This window comes from Bos indicus, chromosome 16 (assembly GCF_029378745.1).
Source record: "Bos indicus isolate NIAB-ARS_2022 breed Sahiwal x Tharparkar chromosome 16, NIAB-ARS_B.indTharparkar_mat_pri_1.0, whole genome shotgun sequence".
In the NCBI taxonomy this organism is placed as follows: domain Eukaryota; kingdom Metazoa; phylum Chordata; class Mammalia; order Artiodactyla; family Bovidae; genus Bos; species Bos indicus.
Window position 1 is genome coordinate 59,301,985 of NC_091775.1, and position 19,482 is coordinate 59,321,466.

Below are 19,482 nucleotides of genomic sequence, written 5' to 3' on the forward strand. Positions count from 1 at the left end.
TCGATTCTTTCAAAGAGCACACAGCTTTTCACACACATGCTCACACCTGTCCTTAGAAACCCTTGATTAGCAGAGGAGGGGGTGGCTGCCATCCCCTGTGTTATAGCAGAGGCCACCAAGATGCCACCAAGATGGCTGGGCCAGGGCCACATGTTGTCACCAGCTCAAATTGCTGTCTCTATGAAATGCATGGAATTGATTCACCCTGTATTTTTTAAAGACTATGTAAGTGCTAGAGTTTTTTATAAAAAGAAAGACCCGGCCCTGACCTTGAGAGGTCTTTAACCTGATGAGGGGTGATGTTGTATGGCTCAGTGGAGATGATCAGATGAGGGGGAAATGATCATCATCACTGCACTCAAGAAATTGCCATGCTACCTTTTTCTCCAGAAAGCACCAAGAACCCTCACAGGCATGCAGAATGGGAGAGAGGTATCATTGTCTTTTTCTGGCTGTGCTGGGTGTTGTGGTACGCAGAATCTTCATTATCACAGGCGAGATCTTTAGTTGTGGCATGTGGGATCTTTTTTCTTTTTTTTTCCAGTGGCAGCATGCAAACTCTTAGTTGCGGCATGTGGAATCTAGTTCCCTGACCGGGGATTGAACCCTGGCCCCCTGCAGTGGGATTGTGCAGTCTTAGCCACTGAGGGACCACCACAGAAGTCCCTTATTGTCTTTTATGTGTCTATTATTTTTCAATTGCTGTGTTAAGAATTACCACAACCTTAGTGACATAAAGCAATATGAATTCACTGTGTCACAGTTTCTGTGGGTTAGGAGTGCAGGTATAGGTTAACTGGGTTCTCTGCTCGGGGTCTCACAAGACTGAAATCAAAGCATCAGTCAGGGTAGCAGTTCTCTTCTGGGGCTCAGAGGTCTCTTCCAGGCTCATGAGGTCGTTGGTCGAACTGGATTTCTTGAGGTGGTTCCACTGTGGTTCCCATATTCTTACTGGCTATTGATTGGGGATTGTATTCAGTTCCTAGAGGCTACCCACAATCCCTTGCTTCATAAGCCCCATAGACCATACATAGCATAGCTGTTTGCTTTCTTCCAGGCCAGCAGGAGCCATTCTCTCAGACACTTCACTTTCTTTTGGAGGTTCATCTGATTAAGCCAGGCCTACCCAAGATACTTTTCCTTTTGGTTAATTCAAAGTCAACTGATTAGTAACCTGATCATGGGAAGAGTGTCTCATCACATTCACAGGGCCTGCCTGTACTCAGCAGGAGGGGATGATATGGGACATAAACAGAAGGACTCAGGAATGTTGGGGACCATTTCAGAAACTGGCATTCTGCAGTGTCCTTCCCATGTCAGTGCTTGTCCACCCGACTGTGTTTGCTGCTTTGGCCTACTGTGTCAAGCAGCCCCAGTCCCCAGAATGTGCCTCCACCACTGTGCCTTTAGAAAGAGAACAGTATTTTTTAAGAGGAACTAATCACTGATGGTAGGCAGTGTTTCAGACAATGTAACGAGTACTTGTTTTCATGTTGTCAGGACTCAGCAGAGTGTCTGGCACTTAGGAGTCCTCAATTTCTGTTTCTCATGCAATGAATGCATAGATGATTAAATGAGAAATATTTTGGGCATCCTCATCAGATTACATCCCATAAAAATAAATGCCTACCTCCCCATGTGCAAGGCTGATGCCTCCTTTTAGTTTATAGCTCTTTCCCCACCCCCTGGTTTAAAAAGTAATGCTTGCTTATTATAAAAACACTCTTGGAAATATTGCTTCTTTCTATGGTTTTATTTTTTATATTTAACTTTTTTAATCCATCTGGAACTAATTTCCCAATACTATGTATAAAATAATCCATCCCCTACCCATTTAATCCGTGATGCTTATATATATATATATATATGCATATACACTAAGTTCTTATGTATAATACGGTGTATTTCTGAGCTAGCTGTTCTGTTTCATTGATGTGCCCACCCACTTTGTATGTCAGTATCACCTAGTTATTGGAATTTTATTATATGTTTTAAGATCTGGCAGGTCAGGTATTGCCCCACTATTCCTCCTTCAGCTGCTCTCTCCACCAGTTCATTAAACACAAGTCTATCTTGCTGCCCACTCTAGTACTTTTGAGAGCAAAGCATTCTTTGGCAAAGTCTGGACATGGAACCAGATCTAGGTTCATAGTCTGCCTTTGCGGCTTCCTAGCTCAATGCCTCTCAATCTCAGGGATATGTAAACAGGCAGTGAAATGTTCAGAGTAGAAACTTATTGTCATAATGAACTGGAGTAACACCTAAGAATGATCCAGTACATAGTAGATGGTCAATACCTACTATCTGGAGTGGAGGAGTGACTCTGAAGGCCCAGGCACCTTTGCTTCTGTCCCTTCATCCTTATCAGCAGACATGGCAAATCTTTTGAAAACCTCTTGTACAAATGCTGAGGCTTGGATCTCTCAGCCTCAGGCCAGCTTTTAGGCTTAGAGTATCCAGGATTAAGACTTGGCCCAGCCTCTGGGCAGCCTCTTCAGGGTTTGCATTGGTCCAAGGGAAGTCTGGTGGTTGTGCTGAATTGGAGTCATTTCAGAGTGATCTGGGGGCCTTGGGGAGTGGGCGTGAGTAAAGTGCTGAAATCCGCTTTACCTAACCTTAAAGGAAATGCCAGGGAATTAATACCTTTTGCTTCATCCCCAGGGAGCCCATCTTTAGATTGGCAGCCAGAGAAAGGCTTCAGTCCACAAATTACAGGTGTTGGCGATGGGAAGTCATTCTAGCACAGACAGAGGTGGTAGAGATGGGCCAGACTCTGACAGCATGTGCTAGACTTTGAAGGTGAAAGACATGTATTGGATTGCAAAAGCCCCCACAGTATTGAGTTAGTCTTGTGCACTTGCCCAGAGGTTTATAAAGGTGACTAGTTATCCTTAGACAAGTACAAGCACTAGAAAGCAAAGTCCTGGGGTGAGTCATAGGGAGCCAGGAGTTTTGAAGGCCAAAACTTTACTTCTTTCCTGGAACTTTCCCTCCAACTCAGAGAGGCCAGGACAGGAAGCATCCCTGAAGGCCTACTGTGTGCTCTCAGGAGCTAGGATAGGAGGATAGACAGCTGTGACCTCAGAGAACTTCCATATAACACAGTGAGGAGAAAGCGTGATGGTCATCCTCATGTTCCTGGATTTGCTCTCTGATGATGCCAATGAGGCAGTTTGATTTCCCACTCTAGCTATATCCCTGCATGGCCTTCTGTGAAAGAACAGATCAGATGTTCACAGCTAGAAGTCAAAAGCTGGACTATTATCTAGTCAAGCCTTTTTCTCTCCTCCTTTTTTATTTTTATTTTTTAATAAAAAACATAGTTTAATCCTACATTGTTTTATTTTTTAGTTGAAGTATGGTTGATTTACAATGGTGTGTTAGTTTCAGGTGTATGGCACAGGATTCAGTTATCTATATATGTGTGTGTGTGTGTGTGTGTGTGTGTGTGTGTGTATATATATATATATATAAAGTATTTTATTTATAAAGTGCATATGTGTGCATGTTAGTCACTCAGTCATGTCTATCTCTTTGCAACCCCAGGGACTGTAGCCCACCAGGCTCCTCTGTCCATGGAATTTTCCAGGCAAGAATACTGAAGTGGGTTGCCATTCCCTTCTTCAGAAGATCTTCCTGACTCGGGGATCAAACCCAGGTCTCCTGCATTGCAGACAGATTCTTTACTGTCTGAACCACCAGGGAAGCCATATATATATTTGCTGTTGATTAGTCACTCAGTCATGTCCCTAAGAGTCCACAACTCTTTGTGACCCCATGGACTGCAGCACACCAGGCTTCCCTGTCCTTCAGTATCTCCTGGGGTTTGCTCAAACTCATGTCCATTGAGCTGATGGTATCATCCAACCATCTCATCCTCTGTTGCCCGCTTCTCTTCATGCACTCAATCTTTCCTAGAATCAGTGTCTTTTCCAATGAGTCAGCTGTTTCCATCAGGTGGCCAAAGTATTGGAGCTTCAGCATCAGTCCTTCAGTGAATATTCAGGTTTGATTTCCTTTACAATTAACTGCTTTGATCTCCTTACTGTCCAAGGGACTCTCAAGAATCTTCTCCAGTACCACTGTTTGAAAGCATCAATTCTTCGGTGCTCAGCCTTCTTTATGGTCCAGCTCTCACATCCATAAATGACTACTGGGAAAAACATAGCTTTGACTACAGGGACCTTTATTGGCAAAGTGATGTCTCTGCTTTTTAACATGCTGTCTAGGTTTGTCATAGTTTTTCTTCCAAGGTGCAAAGATCTTTTAATTTTATGGCCACAGTCACCATCCACAGTGATTTTGCAGCCCAAGAAAACAAAGTCTGTCACTGTTTCCATTTATTCCCCATCTATTTGCTATGAAGTGTGGGGGCCAGATGCCATGATCTTAGTTTTTTGAATGTTGAGTTTTAAGCCAGCCTTCTCACTCTCCTCTTTCACTTTCATCAAGAGGCTCTTTAGTTCCTCTTCACTTTCTGCCATTAAGGTGGTGTCATCTGCATATCTGAGGTTACTGATATTTCTCCCGGCAATCTTATTTCCAGCTCGAGCTTCATCCTTCCTGGCATTTTGGATAATGTACTCTGCATAGAAGTTAAATAAGCAGAGTGACAATATACAGCCTTGACGTCCTTCTTTCCCAATTTTGAACCAGTTTGTTGTTTCATGTCTAGTTCTAACTGTTGCTTCCTGACCTGCATATAGGCTTCTCAGGAGGCAGATAAGGTGGTCTGGTATTCCTATCTCTTTAAGAATTTTCCACAGCTTGTTGTGATCCACACAGTCAAAGGTTCTAGCGTAGTCAGTGAAGCAGAAGTAGATGTTTTTCTGGAATTCCTTTGCTTTTTCTATCATCTACCAGATGTTGGCAATTTGATCCCTGGTTCTTCTGCCTTTTCTAAATCCAGCTGGTACATCTGGAAATTCTCGGTTCACATACTGTTGAAGCCTCGCCTGAAGGATTTTGAGCATTACCTTGCTAGCGTGTGAAATGAGTGCAATTGTGCAGTAGATTGAACATTATTTGGCATTGCCTTTCTTTGGGATTGGAAAGAAAACTGACCTTTTCCAGTCCTGTGGCCACTGCTGAGTTTCCAACTTTGCTGGCATATTGAGTGCACCACTTTAATAGCATCATCTTTTAGGATTTGAAATAGCTCAGCTATTTCATATATACATGTGTGTGTATATATATGTATATAATTTTTCAGATTATTTTCTCTTATAAGTTTTTACAAAATATTGAGTACAGTTCCCTGTGCTATACAGTAGGTCCTTGTTGCTCATCTATTTTATATATCGTAGTGTGTATATGTTAATCCCAAACTCCTGGTTTATCCCAACCCCACCCCTTTCCCCTTTAGTAACTCTAGGTTTGTTTTCTATGTCTGTGGGTCTATTTCTGTTTTGCAAATAAGTTAATTTGTGTCTTTATTTTTTTTATCCACATATAAGTGATATATTTGTCTTTCTCTGACTTACTTCACTTTGTATGATAATATCCACATCCATCCGTATTGCTGCTAATGGCATGACTTCGTTCTTTTTTTTGATGGAGTAATGTACCACTATGCACATATACCACATCTTCTTTATCCATTTACCTGTCAGTGGACGTTTAGGTTACTTCCATGTCTTGGTTCTTATAAATAGTGCTTATGTGAACACTGGGGTGACTGTATCTTTTCAAATTATGGTTTTCTCTGGATATATGCCCAGGAATGGGATTGAGGGATGATATGGTAACTCTGTTTTTTGTTTTATAAGGAACCCCCATACTGTTCTCCATAGAAGCCTCTCTATTTTCTGTAAGAGATAACTCAGAGAAAGGTGGTGATTTGCCCAAGTTAATCCAGCTTCATAACAGTGATGGGAGTTCACTATTCTACCCACAATTCACCATCAGAAAAACGGGGTTTCTCTTTGCTTTACATCAAGCCTCCAGAGACAGCACACAGTCTATGAGTCTATCACTGGTACACCGTGAGCATTTACATTTTTGAAAGAGGAAGACAAATGTGGATGGTGTCGAGTTTACATAAAAAACAAGAAAGCAACACACCATAAGAGTTAGAGTTAGACCAGCTGATGTCAAAATTCTGGTTTCAAAAGCTGCATGAACGTAAGCAGCTTTGTTCATCTCACTATACCTTATCTTCTTATCTGTAAAATGATCATGATGGTGTTGCCCATAGGATTGTTTTAAGAATTACATGAAATGTACACAGACACTTAGCTCAAGGCCTAGAATGAAGGTGTATCACTAGGATGAAGGGTTCCTAGAAGGGTCCCTGCCCAGGGAGGTTTGATGTTCTCAGGCCCACGGGGTCAGATCAGGGTGTGCAACTGACATCTCCGTGTGGCCCTTTTCCAGTTCCAGGAGCCCTGGAGGAGCGGCACAGAGCGGGAGAGTGTGGCGAGAGAATGAAGACACCAACCGCCCGGGAGAAGCATGAGGTGGCAGAGCAGCGCTCGGTTTAGAGGGCTTCGGCCGGTGGCGGCGGCCCCATGGGCAACTCTACTGGCTCTAGGCCTCCCCGGTTGGGTGCTGGCTGTCTCGGCCACGGCGGCCGCTGTGGTTGCCGAGCATCATGCCTCCACGGCTGGCCAGCCGCCCCTGGACTGGCTTCTTACCGATCGGGGCCCCTTCCACCGCGCGCAGGAGTACACGGACTTTGTGGAGCGCTACCGCCAGGGTTTCACCACCAGATACAGGATCTACAGGTGAGTGGGGCTCCCCTCCGAAGCCAGTCTGTGTCTGCACGGGTGCCAACCGCCAAGCCAGCTGGCAGACCGCAGACTGCACTAGGAGAGAGCTGGAGGAGTAGCAGGCAGGGCGAACAAGCTTGCCATGTTTTTTTTTTTTTTTTTTTAAAGCAAGAAGAAAACACATACAAGCTGGAAAACCTGCTGATGCCTCCTGGGGAACTTAGCAAAAGGGTTTCTATTTATAGGTTGTACTGCTTATAAATTGAGGACAAATCAGGCGGCATGGAGTCAGCATGTGGCCTGCGCTGCTGCAGGAGGTCAGAGTCAAATGCTGGGGACGGGTTTTAACTAATGGGTGAGATGCGTTTATGAGTTGTAATTACCTCAACTTGCAAATGAAGACAGGGCAGCTCCAGTTCCTGCCTTAGAAGTGGGGGGAGCCCCACAGGGGCAGGGAGGGGCCTGCCCTCACCCTTGTCAACACCACAGCCTCAGCTGGCCTTGTGCAGGAAAGGGGCTGTGTCTTCCTGCCCTCTCTCTGCATGTCCCTCAGGAGCATCAGAGCTGAAAGTCAAACAAGTGACCTACCTGGTCCCTCTGACTAGGCACAAATTCCCGGCTGCTGGAGCAGCACTTCAAAAGCACAAGGCTCCTCGAAACCCTCACCTTGGGTGACTCGGTGAGCCTCAGTACTCTCTGGAGTGTATCCCTGAATTCAACCTTGCCCTTCATCCCTGGGCTCAGTCTCTCCCTTAAGTGTCAACCCCTTTTCCTCTTCACATTGACTGTAGTCTTCAGATAACTCTAGGAGCTTTGCTAAAATTTTCTTTTTAATTAAAGACATTTACTTTTCAATTACAGATTATTTCCTAATGAAAGGAGTGGAGATGGAATATGAAAAAACACAAGAGAAACAGAATCAGAAAATCACCTATTCTTTTTTCAGGTAGAGGTTGCTATCTGTAAGCTGAGTGTATGCATTCTTAGTCTTATGAACACGCTAAAGGTTTCACCCTCTTTCTAGATCTAGCAGTTTACATGCCTTATGTATGTGAACTCACTTACTCTTTCTAACAATCCTCTGTGGGAGGAACAATTATTCTCCCCATTACACAGATGAGAAAATCGAGGTCCAGAGAAGTTAAGGAACTTGTCCAGGGGCACACAGCTGGTAAATGGTGAAGCCAGGATTAGCTCCCAAGCAGTCAGACTCCAAAGTCTGGGTCCTTAAATTATATTTAAAGAAATTATATATTTTCTGTTTTTAGGTTTTTTTAAAATTTATTGTTGTTTTACTTATACAGTAACCTGTTTGGGTTAGTACGGAGTCTTAGAAATGAGGGTTTAACATATTCAGCACTGAGAGATTCATGTATAGGGGCCATTCTCCTAGTACATGATTTCCCACATGGCAGATGCAGACAGACAGACAAGATGAGGTGTTTGAGGGGCTGGTGCTTTACGAGTGCAGAGGTTTGTAGAAACAAAAGCCATTTCTCTCCCAATCTGGTCTCAGAAAGGACTGCAGCTGATGCTCTCTGATTCAGCAGCTCTGGTCCTTGCCGTCCTCCACACACCACGGTGGGGATTCTCACAGGGCCACTGAGGTGGAGACCAGCTCGAGCGGAGTGACTGAGCGAAGCCTGCTCCAGGGAGAGAGGTTAACTTGAATCTCAGTAAATATGTAAATTAGAACTGTATCCTCCACAGATTTTCTATAAGGTAAATTCAGGGTGATACTTCTTATCAAAGAATCTCCTTTTCCATCCCTCCAAAAAAAAAAGAAAAAGGAAAACAGAAAATCTACCCTAGAATTCATTTAGTGGTGAATTCCTCTGGTCCAGGAAAACAAGATTTAATTCATCTCAGACTTTTCAGTTTACCCCCAAATCTTTCAAAACACTGTTATCACCAAATATATATATATTTTTTTTCTTTTTTTTTTTTTTCAAGTAAATGGGAACTGAAATGTCAGACTGGGAATCCTAACACCACCATTCCTGTCTAAGGACTCTGGGATCTAGAGGAGTTAAAGCACCAGTTTCCTTCTCCCGTCCACAGATGTTTCTTGTCATCAGGCCCCCGCCTCAAGCCTGGCAACCACTGAATGCCTGGGTGGCAGCTCAGAGCTGGCCCCCCAGGAGTGTCTGGAATCACTTCTGCACCACCAACGTTCTATCAGTTGGTAATAGTTTTTTGATCATTTAATGTGACAAGCTCGTACACTGTGCCGCTCTGTTTCTCTGGGGTCAGTTATTGCACCTGAACTTGTGCTTGGGGAAACAGTAACCAGTCATTCTGACAGGAATGCAGCGCTCTGATTTGCAACCCTGTGAGGGGGCAATGAGAGAAGGGTCCCACACGGCTGCTCCAGGAGCATTCTGGGAGTCCTGCTTTTAGTTCTTAAGCAAGATGCTGGATCCAGGTACACAAGTGTTGCAGGGGTCTGTATTATCCCCATGAGAACTCACTCTTATCCCTTCCCCTTTTGTCTGTAGTGGTGATTCCCTCAAGCAATTCAAGACCTTGCTTACTGGGATGAGAACAGGTCATGGAAAACTGGTAGAATATATATTGAGGGTCATCTCCGATTACTAGAAGGGCATTTTGTCTAGAAGGCCAGATGGAGAAAGAGTTTACAGAGAATATCAGAAATGCTCTGCAGTGAGAGATTGAGCCTTGAACAGAATTAGTCTTCTATTACTTTTTTTCCTGTGTTTGGCTGTGCTGGGACTCAGTTGTGGCATGCAGCATCTTCATTGCGTCACGTGGGCTCTTCCATGGTGGCACACGGCCGGTGGGGCAGTGGGCTCAGTAGTTGCAGCACAAAAACTCAGTTGCTCTGGGGCAGGTGAGATCTTAATCCCCCCACCAGGGATCGAACATGAATCCCCTGCATTGCAAGGCAGATTACTAACCCCTGGACCACCAGGAAGTCTCTTATCCAACATTTTAAGAAAGCTTTTGGTGCTTGGAGATCTTATGGTATCTGCATGTGCTTTCATACAAGAAAGGAGGTGAACTGTAATGGGGGAAGAATAAGACTTTCCAGTGGGGTTAGAGTATTTGGTGTAGAATTTCACGAAGCTCTCTCTCATAGCAGAAGAGAGGCCCTTCTTCTCTTCTAGCTGTGTGTGAGCATATCATAACAATTACACAACCAAATTCTAAGATTAAACTCCAAGTCCTACCTCTTCTTTTCATTTTTTCCATTCTTATTTGGAAATTAGAGTGTTCTCTCACTTGGAGGAGATGACTGATTTTTCTAAAATAGCTCTGGCCTCTCTAACCGTGGGTCCCCAGAGATCATTGCTCTCTCCATTTAGGTTTGTATTCACGTAGGCACAGGTGCTTCAAAGTGAAGGTTCTGGAGCCAAATGACCTGAACTCTAATCCTGGAGCTGCAGCTTACTAGCTTTATAATGTTGGGGTAATTATTTAATTTCTTTGTTCCTCACTTTCTTTATTTGTAAATTTGGGACAGGTATAGTGCCCACCTCTAATGGACTGATGCGAAAATTTAAAGAGTTGATAGACGTAAAACACTTAGAATAGTGCTTAATAAATATTACCTGTTATTAGAATATCCTCAATAAATATTAACCAATGGAAAAGTTATAATGAGATGAGAGCCATGGGTACTCTCCTTGTGATAACATCTGCTGGGGACTTAGCATTTGACAACTTGCATTAGAAGGAGAAAAAAAATGTTCTCATGTTTTGTGTTTTTTAATAAATAGAGAAGTGTTTCATGCTTCTCTATTTTTTAAATTAATTAATTTATTTGTGGCCCTACCTCAGAGCATGCAGAACTTCCCCAACCAGGGGTCAAACCTATATCCCCTCCATTGCAAGCACAGAGACCCAAACAATGGAATCACAAGGGAAGTCCCTCTTGCTTTCTTTTTTAAAGTGTATTAGCCTTAATTCCTTCTCTCTCTCTCTCAACTGGAGAATGAATGTATCTTCTCTGGGGCACACTCTTACTGGTCTTATGGACTACCATGAAGAGCTAGCTTATTTCCAGCCTGTTTTAGAGTCACCACAGAGAATGACCTTTCTTCTAAAGTCGGGGATAGCCAACTGAGCAGGCCTGCCTTGAGGTGTCCTACAGAAGGGAGTCAGTGGTCCCTGCCAGCTCCCTGGTCCCAGGGCTAACATGAACAGTCTCAGGGGCACCATTATGAGAAAAGAGACGATATACATACTTGTGAAAACTTTCTAAATAGCAGGATGGGGCTTGGCCATCTTACTCAATTTTTGGTCAGCTTTTAAATTCCATTAGCCGACCTCTCAGCAACTCCTCAAGACCTGTCAGACCAAGATCTGAGCAATCAGCCCACTTCTCAGACACTGTCTCTTAACAGGCTAGTGGTAAGAGCTGTAAGAGCAGAGATCCTGTCTCTAATTCCATTTGTGACCCCTGCATGCCCACATTTGCTCCACTCTAGCCCTCAGTACAATAAACATTTAAGTGATCTGCTCTCACACCAGCCCTGTGAGGCAGGTGGGGACTCTTAGGGTTCAAAGTAGTGAGTTGGACTTGTTCAAGGTCAGAGAGGTAGCCAGTCACAGCCAGAAATAACACTCAGGGCTCCTGACTTGAAGTCTCCTGCTCATAACTCTAGACCACGCCACTTCCCTTTGACTGGTAAATGCATCTTCTTCATAATGCGCAACCTAATCAGGCACCTAAATTGAGCTGATGCAAATGTAAATATGGTTTCTCGAAACACTCTAGCGGTAATGTTCCATTCTCTCTTTGCTACAAATCAAAGTAATGAGCAGTCTGGGTTTTTTTTTTTTTTTTAATTTCTTTTTGTATTAAGGCTTTAATAGAGAGATAATCATGGGATTGGCAAAAATCCAAGCCGCTATGATGAAACACTTAAAACTTGGAAAGAATAAATTAAAACGAAGAGAGAAAGTTAGAAATAGTATAGAACAATGAGTGTGATATGGTGGTTGGAAGAAAAAAGCAAGGCCAGGTATAATTCCAAATTATTGATCTTAGTCATTAATGCCTGCATTTCTATCTGTCTCTCTTTTAGAAAAGAAGGGGTCTGATGATGTATTAGAAGCCTTTTGAGAGAACAAATAAAAAATTAATAGATATCTTCATTTTTAAAATGACCTTTGTATTTTTTATCATATTCTGGGCAGAGTTTGCAAATTTTGAGAACCAAAGTAGAGCAAAGCTTAAAACCAAGAGGTCGGAGTGGTACCCAAAGGTGGGCAGTGTAGAAACAGAAATGTGTTGTAGGAGGTGCATCTGGAGACATCCAACAGGACAAACTGGGGTAGAATCAGACGATGACGTCCGCTAAAAGGACCTTTCCATGGGCACCAGAGCAGTTATCTTAAGGAAAGATAATTCTGTTTATGATTCATCAGGATGAAAAACAAGGCTTGGCAATAGTACCTGAGATGGAAGTGAGACAGGCAAAACCCAATATTTTGTCCATACTGCTCCATGTGTGGTCTATGGACCGGCAGCACTGGCATTACCTGAGAGCTCGTGAAAACTGCAGAACCTCAAGCCTTGTCCCAGCCCACAAAATCAGAACATGCATTTTAGCAAGAGCCCCACACGAACCATATAGCACTAACGCTTGATTAGATTAAGTGCTTGGGAGATGGAGAGGAGAGCCGAGTGGCCAGAGTGGAGAAGGACAGAAGGCTTCACGGTAGGGCAGCATCCCCCATGATGCACTTGAGGTAGTGAGAATATTTACAGGAGATGCTACAAATAGAGGAGGAGTCATAGGAAGTTGAATTTAGGAATTATTAGTGCCAAGGCACATAAACTCATAAGAATAGATCCAAGCAGCTGGGGGAAAAGATTTTTAAAAGCAGAAAAGGCTGGAGGGCCTAGAACCAGCCTGTGGGTGCCTTGTGGGAGATGGAGAGGTGAGGAAGCAGAGAGCAGCTGTGGAAGCCATCACAGAGGGAGCACCAGAGCTGATTTATCATCCGGACCACGTCTCACGGACTAACAAACACTGATTTGAATAAACAGCAAACCCTGGGAGAGGCAGCATCTCCAATTAAGAGATCACAATCCACATAAATAAACGGCAACCTCAGTCTGCCTGGGTAAATCCCAGTGATTTCCTAGGTGTTCATTACGGCTGCAGAGGTAGAGAAAGGTTGTGTTATCACACAGCTGCAGAGCACCACCAGGGAAGCCCTGGTTCTCAGGCGGATGGGACAGGCAGGGAAGGAGGTGAGCTCTGCCAGAAACACTACCATCACCTGAGCAAACTGGTTGATCTCTGCCCTTCTTGCTAGGTTTCTATTTTGGCAAGGGAGTTTCCTGAGATGGAAGAAGAGGAAGAAATAGTATGAAAACTAGAGCAAAGCAAAGCAAAACAGAGGCATTGCAGAGTGATGAGCCTAGAGACTCATCACAGGTACTCTTTCTTGGTCCATAGAGGTGAGGAGGTGGGAGGGGAACAGAATGAAATGTCTAGAATCCACTTTCCTCAAGAGTTCACTGCTGGCTAAATGTACAGCCCAATATCTGACATAGACTATCTAATCTAGGCTGTAGACCCAGCCCAAGGACTTCACCCAAGGAATTTTACTCCAGAAGTGTCTGGAGGTTGAGCACTACAAGGGCATACAGGCTCTGGAATCAGGCCTTGCAGACCCTCATCCTTGGAGAGCATTTCCTCTCCATCTTAACATGGCAACATCTGGGACCAGTAGAGCCAACCTATGTGAATGAGGAAGTGTGCTGCTCACTTGGAGAAAGGAGGAAGCACAGAAACAGACAAAGGCAGTTCAAGAGCGTGAGAAGAGCAGAATCCCTTCCATCCGTTTTATTGAAGGCCAACTCTGTGCTTATCCTTCTATAAGACTCTGATAATAATCATTAATGGGGAGGACACGGCCCTTGATCTGGAACTCACAAGACCAGTGCATTTGGAGAACGTGCTAGATGGCTCTGAACAGAAAGGTGAGGAAAGCTGCAATGAAGTAATGCCTTGGCTGGACTCTCATGGCTGAGTGGGAGCTATCCAGGTGGAGAGCTTGAGGAACTGTGCCGTGGACACAGAAGCGGTATAACCAACGGTGTAGGAGCGCCAAGTGTGCTTTAGAAACTGAGCAGCCAGTTCCAGTTATCCATTGTAAATGCCGAGAAGCATGTGACTGTCCCTCCTCCACCTGTTCTGCCCCACTGCCTTATGTCTGCCATATCTTGTCCCTCCAACATGCCAAAAGGGTCTCCTAGACACTGATTTCTTTCACGGTGCAGTTTTAAAAAGCCTCTTTCCTGAAGTGGCATGTCATTTTCCTGTATTAGCGATGAGTAAAATGAAGTAGAAGTAATTACATATCTGTAGAAAGTAGGACCAAAGGCAATTCCTTGTGTTTCTACCTGGGGAAAAATGGACTTTGAATATGCACCCGGTGAGAAAATGATATGCTGTGCTTTGAGATCTTATAAAGCCACCTGTTCAACTGAAAATCCAGTGTCATCCATGCTTTAAAAATTGAATTTAGAGTAAGCTTCCCACACGGTGTGTTTGCTCACTTGGTCCTCTTGCAAGCATTTATGGAACATCTACTTTGTGGAAAGCATTATTCTGGGCACCATAGCAGGCTGCCAAAAAGAAAACAGGATTCTACTGGTTTCCAGGGGTTCAGCTGTCCAGTTTGAGTGACAGCACACTCACGGGAAAAACACATTAGAATGTAGCATCCCAGGCTCTGGGGAGAAGGAGGTATTTAGCACACTCTCAGTGAGTGATGGATAGATTTGGTCCATGAATGCCGTATCAGAATAAATTCTCAGGATGTCAGTCCCATGCTCCCCAAGGGCAAAATGACTCTTGCCCCAAATTTTCTCATGTCTTCTGGGGGGCTATATCCAGGTCATTCACATGGGATTGAAATAGGATTGCACAGGTGGTCTGTGAATAGAAAATGTAAAAAAAAAAAAGTGCAAAAAAGGCAGGGAAAAAACCAGGAAGGCCAGGGGGAGAAAGCCAGTTCAGTTTTGTTTTCAGATGAGATTTAGTAGACAGATCTTGAGTCAGTCAGGCAGAGAAAAAGAGGATTAATTTTTGCTTTGAGAAATAATTAATTTTATTCATGAATGAATTGCTACTTAGAGGCGCGTAGATGTAGAAAGGAATGAGGTAGGCTTCATCTAGAAACCGTCGTGACACAGATGTAGACAGGGACACTGGCTAGCCACGTGGTCTTTTCATTTTTTTTTTTTTTTCCCTCAAGAGAAGAGCTTTTTCTGGGTCAGGGATTCTCCGTTTTTCTTCCTGCTATTCAGCTTCTGCCACATTTATCCCACCTCAGGGCTTCCCACATCTCCTACAAGAAAATTATGTCAGTCCACATTGTTTAGAACAGTGAGTGGCATGTGGTGGGGCATTTATTCGCTCATGTATGTTTATTACCTCTGTGTGCTGGCCGCTCCCCAAGGGCAGGGGGCACAGCTGTGAATGAGATGCGGCCCAGGCCTCAGGGAGCTCTGCCCTCCAGGAAGGCAGACCCACGGGAGCAAATGGTTGGAAGTGGGCTGAGGTCTGTGCAGCCGACCAAAACGCTGGGTGTGAGTTTGGTTCCCAATGCCAGTTATCCATTTTCTCCTCCGGGATTTGAAACAGGTGAGAGTGCTCGCAAGGTGCTTAAAGCCAGTGGGACAGATTTATCACCATAAAGCAGGGCTGGAGATGAAGGTTTGGACCTGAGTCTGAGACAGTTGTGTGAATTCCTCTTCTCACAATCTGTCCTGACTCAAAGACAGCTTTCTGGTCTTTCAGACTGATTTGCCCAATCCGACATGAAGCAACCGGAGAAGGCATCATTGGATACTGCAGATGGGCTGGGCAGGTGACCTCAGATGGAGCTCTACCAGCTGAGCAGGAGAAAACCCTGGAAGGGATTGCTGACTGGAGGGTGTGGGTATACAAGAGACAGAAGCTTTCTGTGTACAGGGATCTCAAAGCATTGACTGTTGTTGCTGTTCAGTCACCAAGTCGTGTCCAACTCTGCCACCTCATGGACTGCAACATGCCAGGCTTCCCTGTCCCTCACCATCCCCTGGAGTTTACCCAAGTCCATGTCCATTGAATCAGTGATGCTATCCAACAATCTCATCATCCATTTCTTTCTTCTCCTGCCTTCAGTCTTTCCTAGCATCAGGGTCTTTTCCAATAAGTCAGCTGTTAGCATCAGATGGCCAAGTATTGGAGCTTCAGCTTCAGTGTCAGTCTTCCAAAGAGTATTCAGGGTTGATTTCCTTTAAGATTGACTGGTTTGATCTCCTTGCTGTCCAAGGGACCCTCAAGGGTCTTCTCCAACACCACAGTAAAGTATCAATTCTTTAGTACTCTGCCTTCTTTATTGTCCAGTTCTCACATCTGTACATGACTACTGGAAAAACTGTAGCTTTGACTATACAGACCTTTGTCAGCAAAGTGATGTCTTTGCTTTTTAACACACTGTCCAGGTTTGTCATAGATTTCCTGCCAAGAAGCAATCATCTTCTGATTTCATGACTGCAGTCACCACCCGCAGTGATTTAAGAATCCAAGAAGAGGAACTCTGTCACTGCTTCCACATTTTCCCCTTCTATTTGCCATGAAGTGATGGGGCCAGATGCCACGATCTTGGGTTTTTTTTAAATATTGAGTTTTAAGCCAGCCTTTTCACTCTCCTCCTTCACCCTCATCAAGAGGTTCTTTAATTCCTCTTCGCCTTCTGCCATTAGACTGGTATCATCTCAGAACCAGAGATCAAATTGCCAACATTCACTGGATCATAGAGAAAGCAAGGGAATTCCAGGAAAACATCTACCCCTGTTTCAAAGGTCTATATATTTAGAGCTATATATAGCCAACAAGCTATATATAGCTGTATAGCCGACAAAGTTCCATCTAGTCAAAGCTATGGTAGTTTGTATGGATGTAAGTAGTTGTACCATAAAGAAAACTGAGCACCGAAGAACTGATGCTTCTGAACTGTGGTGCTGGAGAAGATTCTTGAGAGTCCCTTGGACTGAAAGGAAATCAAACTAGTCAATCCTAAAGGAAATCCTGAATATTCATTGGAAGGACTGATGCTGAAGCTGAAGCTCCAATACTTTGGACACTTGATGAGAAGAGCCGACTCATTGGAAAAGACCCTGATTCTGGGAAAGACTGAGGGCAGGACGAGAAGGGGATGACAGAGGATGAGGTGGTTGGATGGCATCCCCAACTTGATGAATGTGAGTTTGAGCAAGCTTCTGAAGACAGTGATGAACAGGGAAGCCTGGTGTGCTGCAGTCCATGTTATCGCAAAGAGCAAAACACAACTCAGCAACAGAACTGTTTCATTGACTACGCCAAAACCTTTGACTGTGTGGATCATAACAAACTGTTGAAAGCTCTTAAAGAGATGGGAATGCTAGACCTCCTGAGAAAGGTGTAGACTACACAATATTAAAGTGCGGGCCACAGGCATCAGGCTGTCACTAACCTTCCCAGTTTCTTCATGGGATGAAAGGAGTAAGGGGGCAAAGAAGGAAGATTGTTTTGAAAGGCAAATGCATAAATTATAAGAAAGTGTTCTCTCTATATTGTGACGTAGTAATAACAATAATAAATATTGACTATATATATTGAATATTCACAATGTTCCTAACATCTTATTAAGTGCCAGTTCAGTCACTCAGTCATGTCCGATTCTTTGAGACCCCATGAATCACAGCATGCCAGGCCTCCTTGTCCATCACCAACTCCTGGAGTTCACTCAAACTCATGTCTATTGAGTTGGTGATGCCATCCAGCCATCTCATCCTCTGTCATCCCCTTCTCCTCCTGCCCCCAATCCCTCCCAGCATCAGTGTCTTTTCCAATGAGTCAACTCTTTGCATGAGGTGGCCAAAGTACCGAAGTTTCAGCTTTAGCATCATTCCTTCCAAAGAAATCCCAGGGCTGATCTCCTTCAGAATGGACTGGTTGGATCTCCTTGCAGTCCAAGGGACTCTCAAGAGTCTTCTCCAACACCACAGTTCAAAAGCATACTAAATGCATAATAATATGTAATTTTGCATGTGCATGCTCAGTCGTGTCCAACTGTTTGTGACCTTGTGGACTGTAGGCCACCAGGCTCCTCTGTCCATGGAATTTTCCAGGCAAGAATACCGGAGTGTGTTGCCATTTCCCACTCCAGGGGATCTTTCTGACCCCGGGATTGAACCCAGTTCACCTGTGTATCCTGCATTGGCAGGTGGGTTATTTACCACTGTGCCATCTAGGAAGCCCTGAAGCATGCACCCAATGTGGGGCTCAAACCCACAACCCTGAGATTAAGAGTCTCATATACGTTAAAATTATCATTATGAGAAATGTACCAGGGAGATACTTTTGGTGTACATTTTTACAGATGAAGACACTGGGTTTTTGAGGGTGTTAATGCAACTGGTAAGAGGAAGAGTCAGCAGTCAATACAGTAGAGGATCTGACCATTATATGATTATTATTGAATAAAATCTGAACCTGGGATTCTTAATGCTCCAAGAGAAATGGGGCCTTCTCTTATAACTACTTCTGCTCTCTGCCCCTCCTACTCTTCCTTCTGGCATTCTGGCAGATCTTTGGGATGGAGAGCTAGGTCTCAGGGGGCTAGAAGGTGTCTCATCCCACTCAAAGACCCTGTAGTTCTGTGTTTCCACCTGAGCTCTCCATCTGTACTTGGGCTCTGGGGAACCCTTAGTGGGAGGAAGCTACAGATGAACCTTCCTGGAGCAGCTCACCCACAGAGAATTTTGTATGTGTCGGCTTTGCACTGTGGTGTATTTCTCTAAGGGTGCGGTGTAAATTGAATTTCTGCAAATCAAATCCTCTACTGGAGGAGCACTTAATGCCATTTCCAAAATGCAGTATCTTATTTTTTTTCCTGGCAATGGCTTATAAAAATCCAGTGCTAAGCCAATCTCTAGCCCCTGACTTTAGGATCCAGTAGCTACTGATTCATAAGCACACACTATCCACTTGGAAATGTCTTATATTTCAAGGAATATTTCCATCCAGCCAGAAGAAACCATGGGTGATGGATATAACCTCTGCTTATTGGGCCACTGTGTAAATGTGGAGTTTCATGTAACGACAAGATTGGTATATCTCTGGGTCATTCCCACTTACCCTTTGTGTCCACAGCGTATCATGGAATCAGATGAAGCAGTGAAAGAGACCTAGAGGCTGGGACTCCCAAGTCAGCTTTAGAATTTGTAGGAATAGGGTGAGCAGATTAGCCACCTGGACCATGGCTTAGAGGCAGAGCTCCTCCTTGGTGCTGTGTGATTCCCTCTGCACTTATTTAATGCTCCCTAGTTCTGCCACCATGCCAGGTTCTCCCCTGAGCCCAGAAATGTGCCTCTTTATCCCTCCCCCTTGCGGGAAAAAAAAAAAAAAACAGGCTGTGGACGTCAGTATGAACACATAGTCTCACGGGCCAGGCAGGAGGCCCTAGAGGGATTAAAATGAGGTAGCCAGAACTAGCTTTGCACCAGACCTTCATTACTAGCCTTGCTGCCTGGGAGAATTCTCGTCTTCCATGCATGTTGGCAGTGCCTGCGCCTCACTGGGGACACACTAGTGACGGAGGAGGAAGAGGAAGGAAGACTCTTTGGGGAGTGAGCTCTCCTGAAGCTACAGAGGCATGTAAATACCTAATGATCCCTCAACGGGGGTCACATAGTTGGTTTATTAGTAACAGAGGTAAACTTCAGTGTGATGAGCCAGGCTTTGCTTAGCTGTGTTCT

The 19,482-nt window shown here is 44.3% G+C and overlaps 1 protein-coding gene across 1 annotated transcript in view; it reads left to right on the forward strand.

Moving 5' to 3' along the window:
- The window catches only part of BRINP2 (BMP/retinoic acid inducible neural specific 2), a 143,450-nt gene that overhangs the window by 77,692 nt on the left and 46,276 nt on the right, over nt 1–19,482 (forward strand). The window contains exon 2 of the mRNA XM_070768490.1: nt 6,376–6,725. Within this exon, the coding sequence (XP_070624591.1) occupies nt 6,454–6,725 (272 nt within the window). The 5' untranslated portion in view covers nt 6,376–6,453. The remainder of the gene's footprint in view (nt 1–6,375; nt 6,726–19,482) is intronic.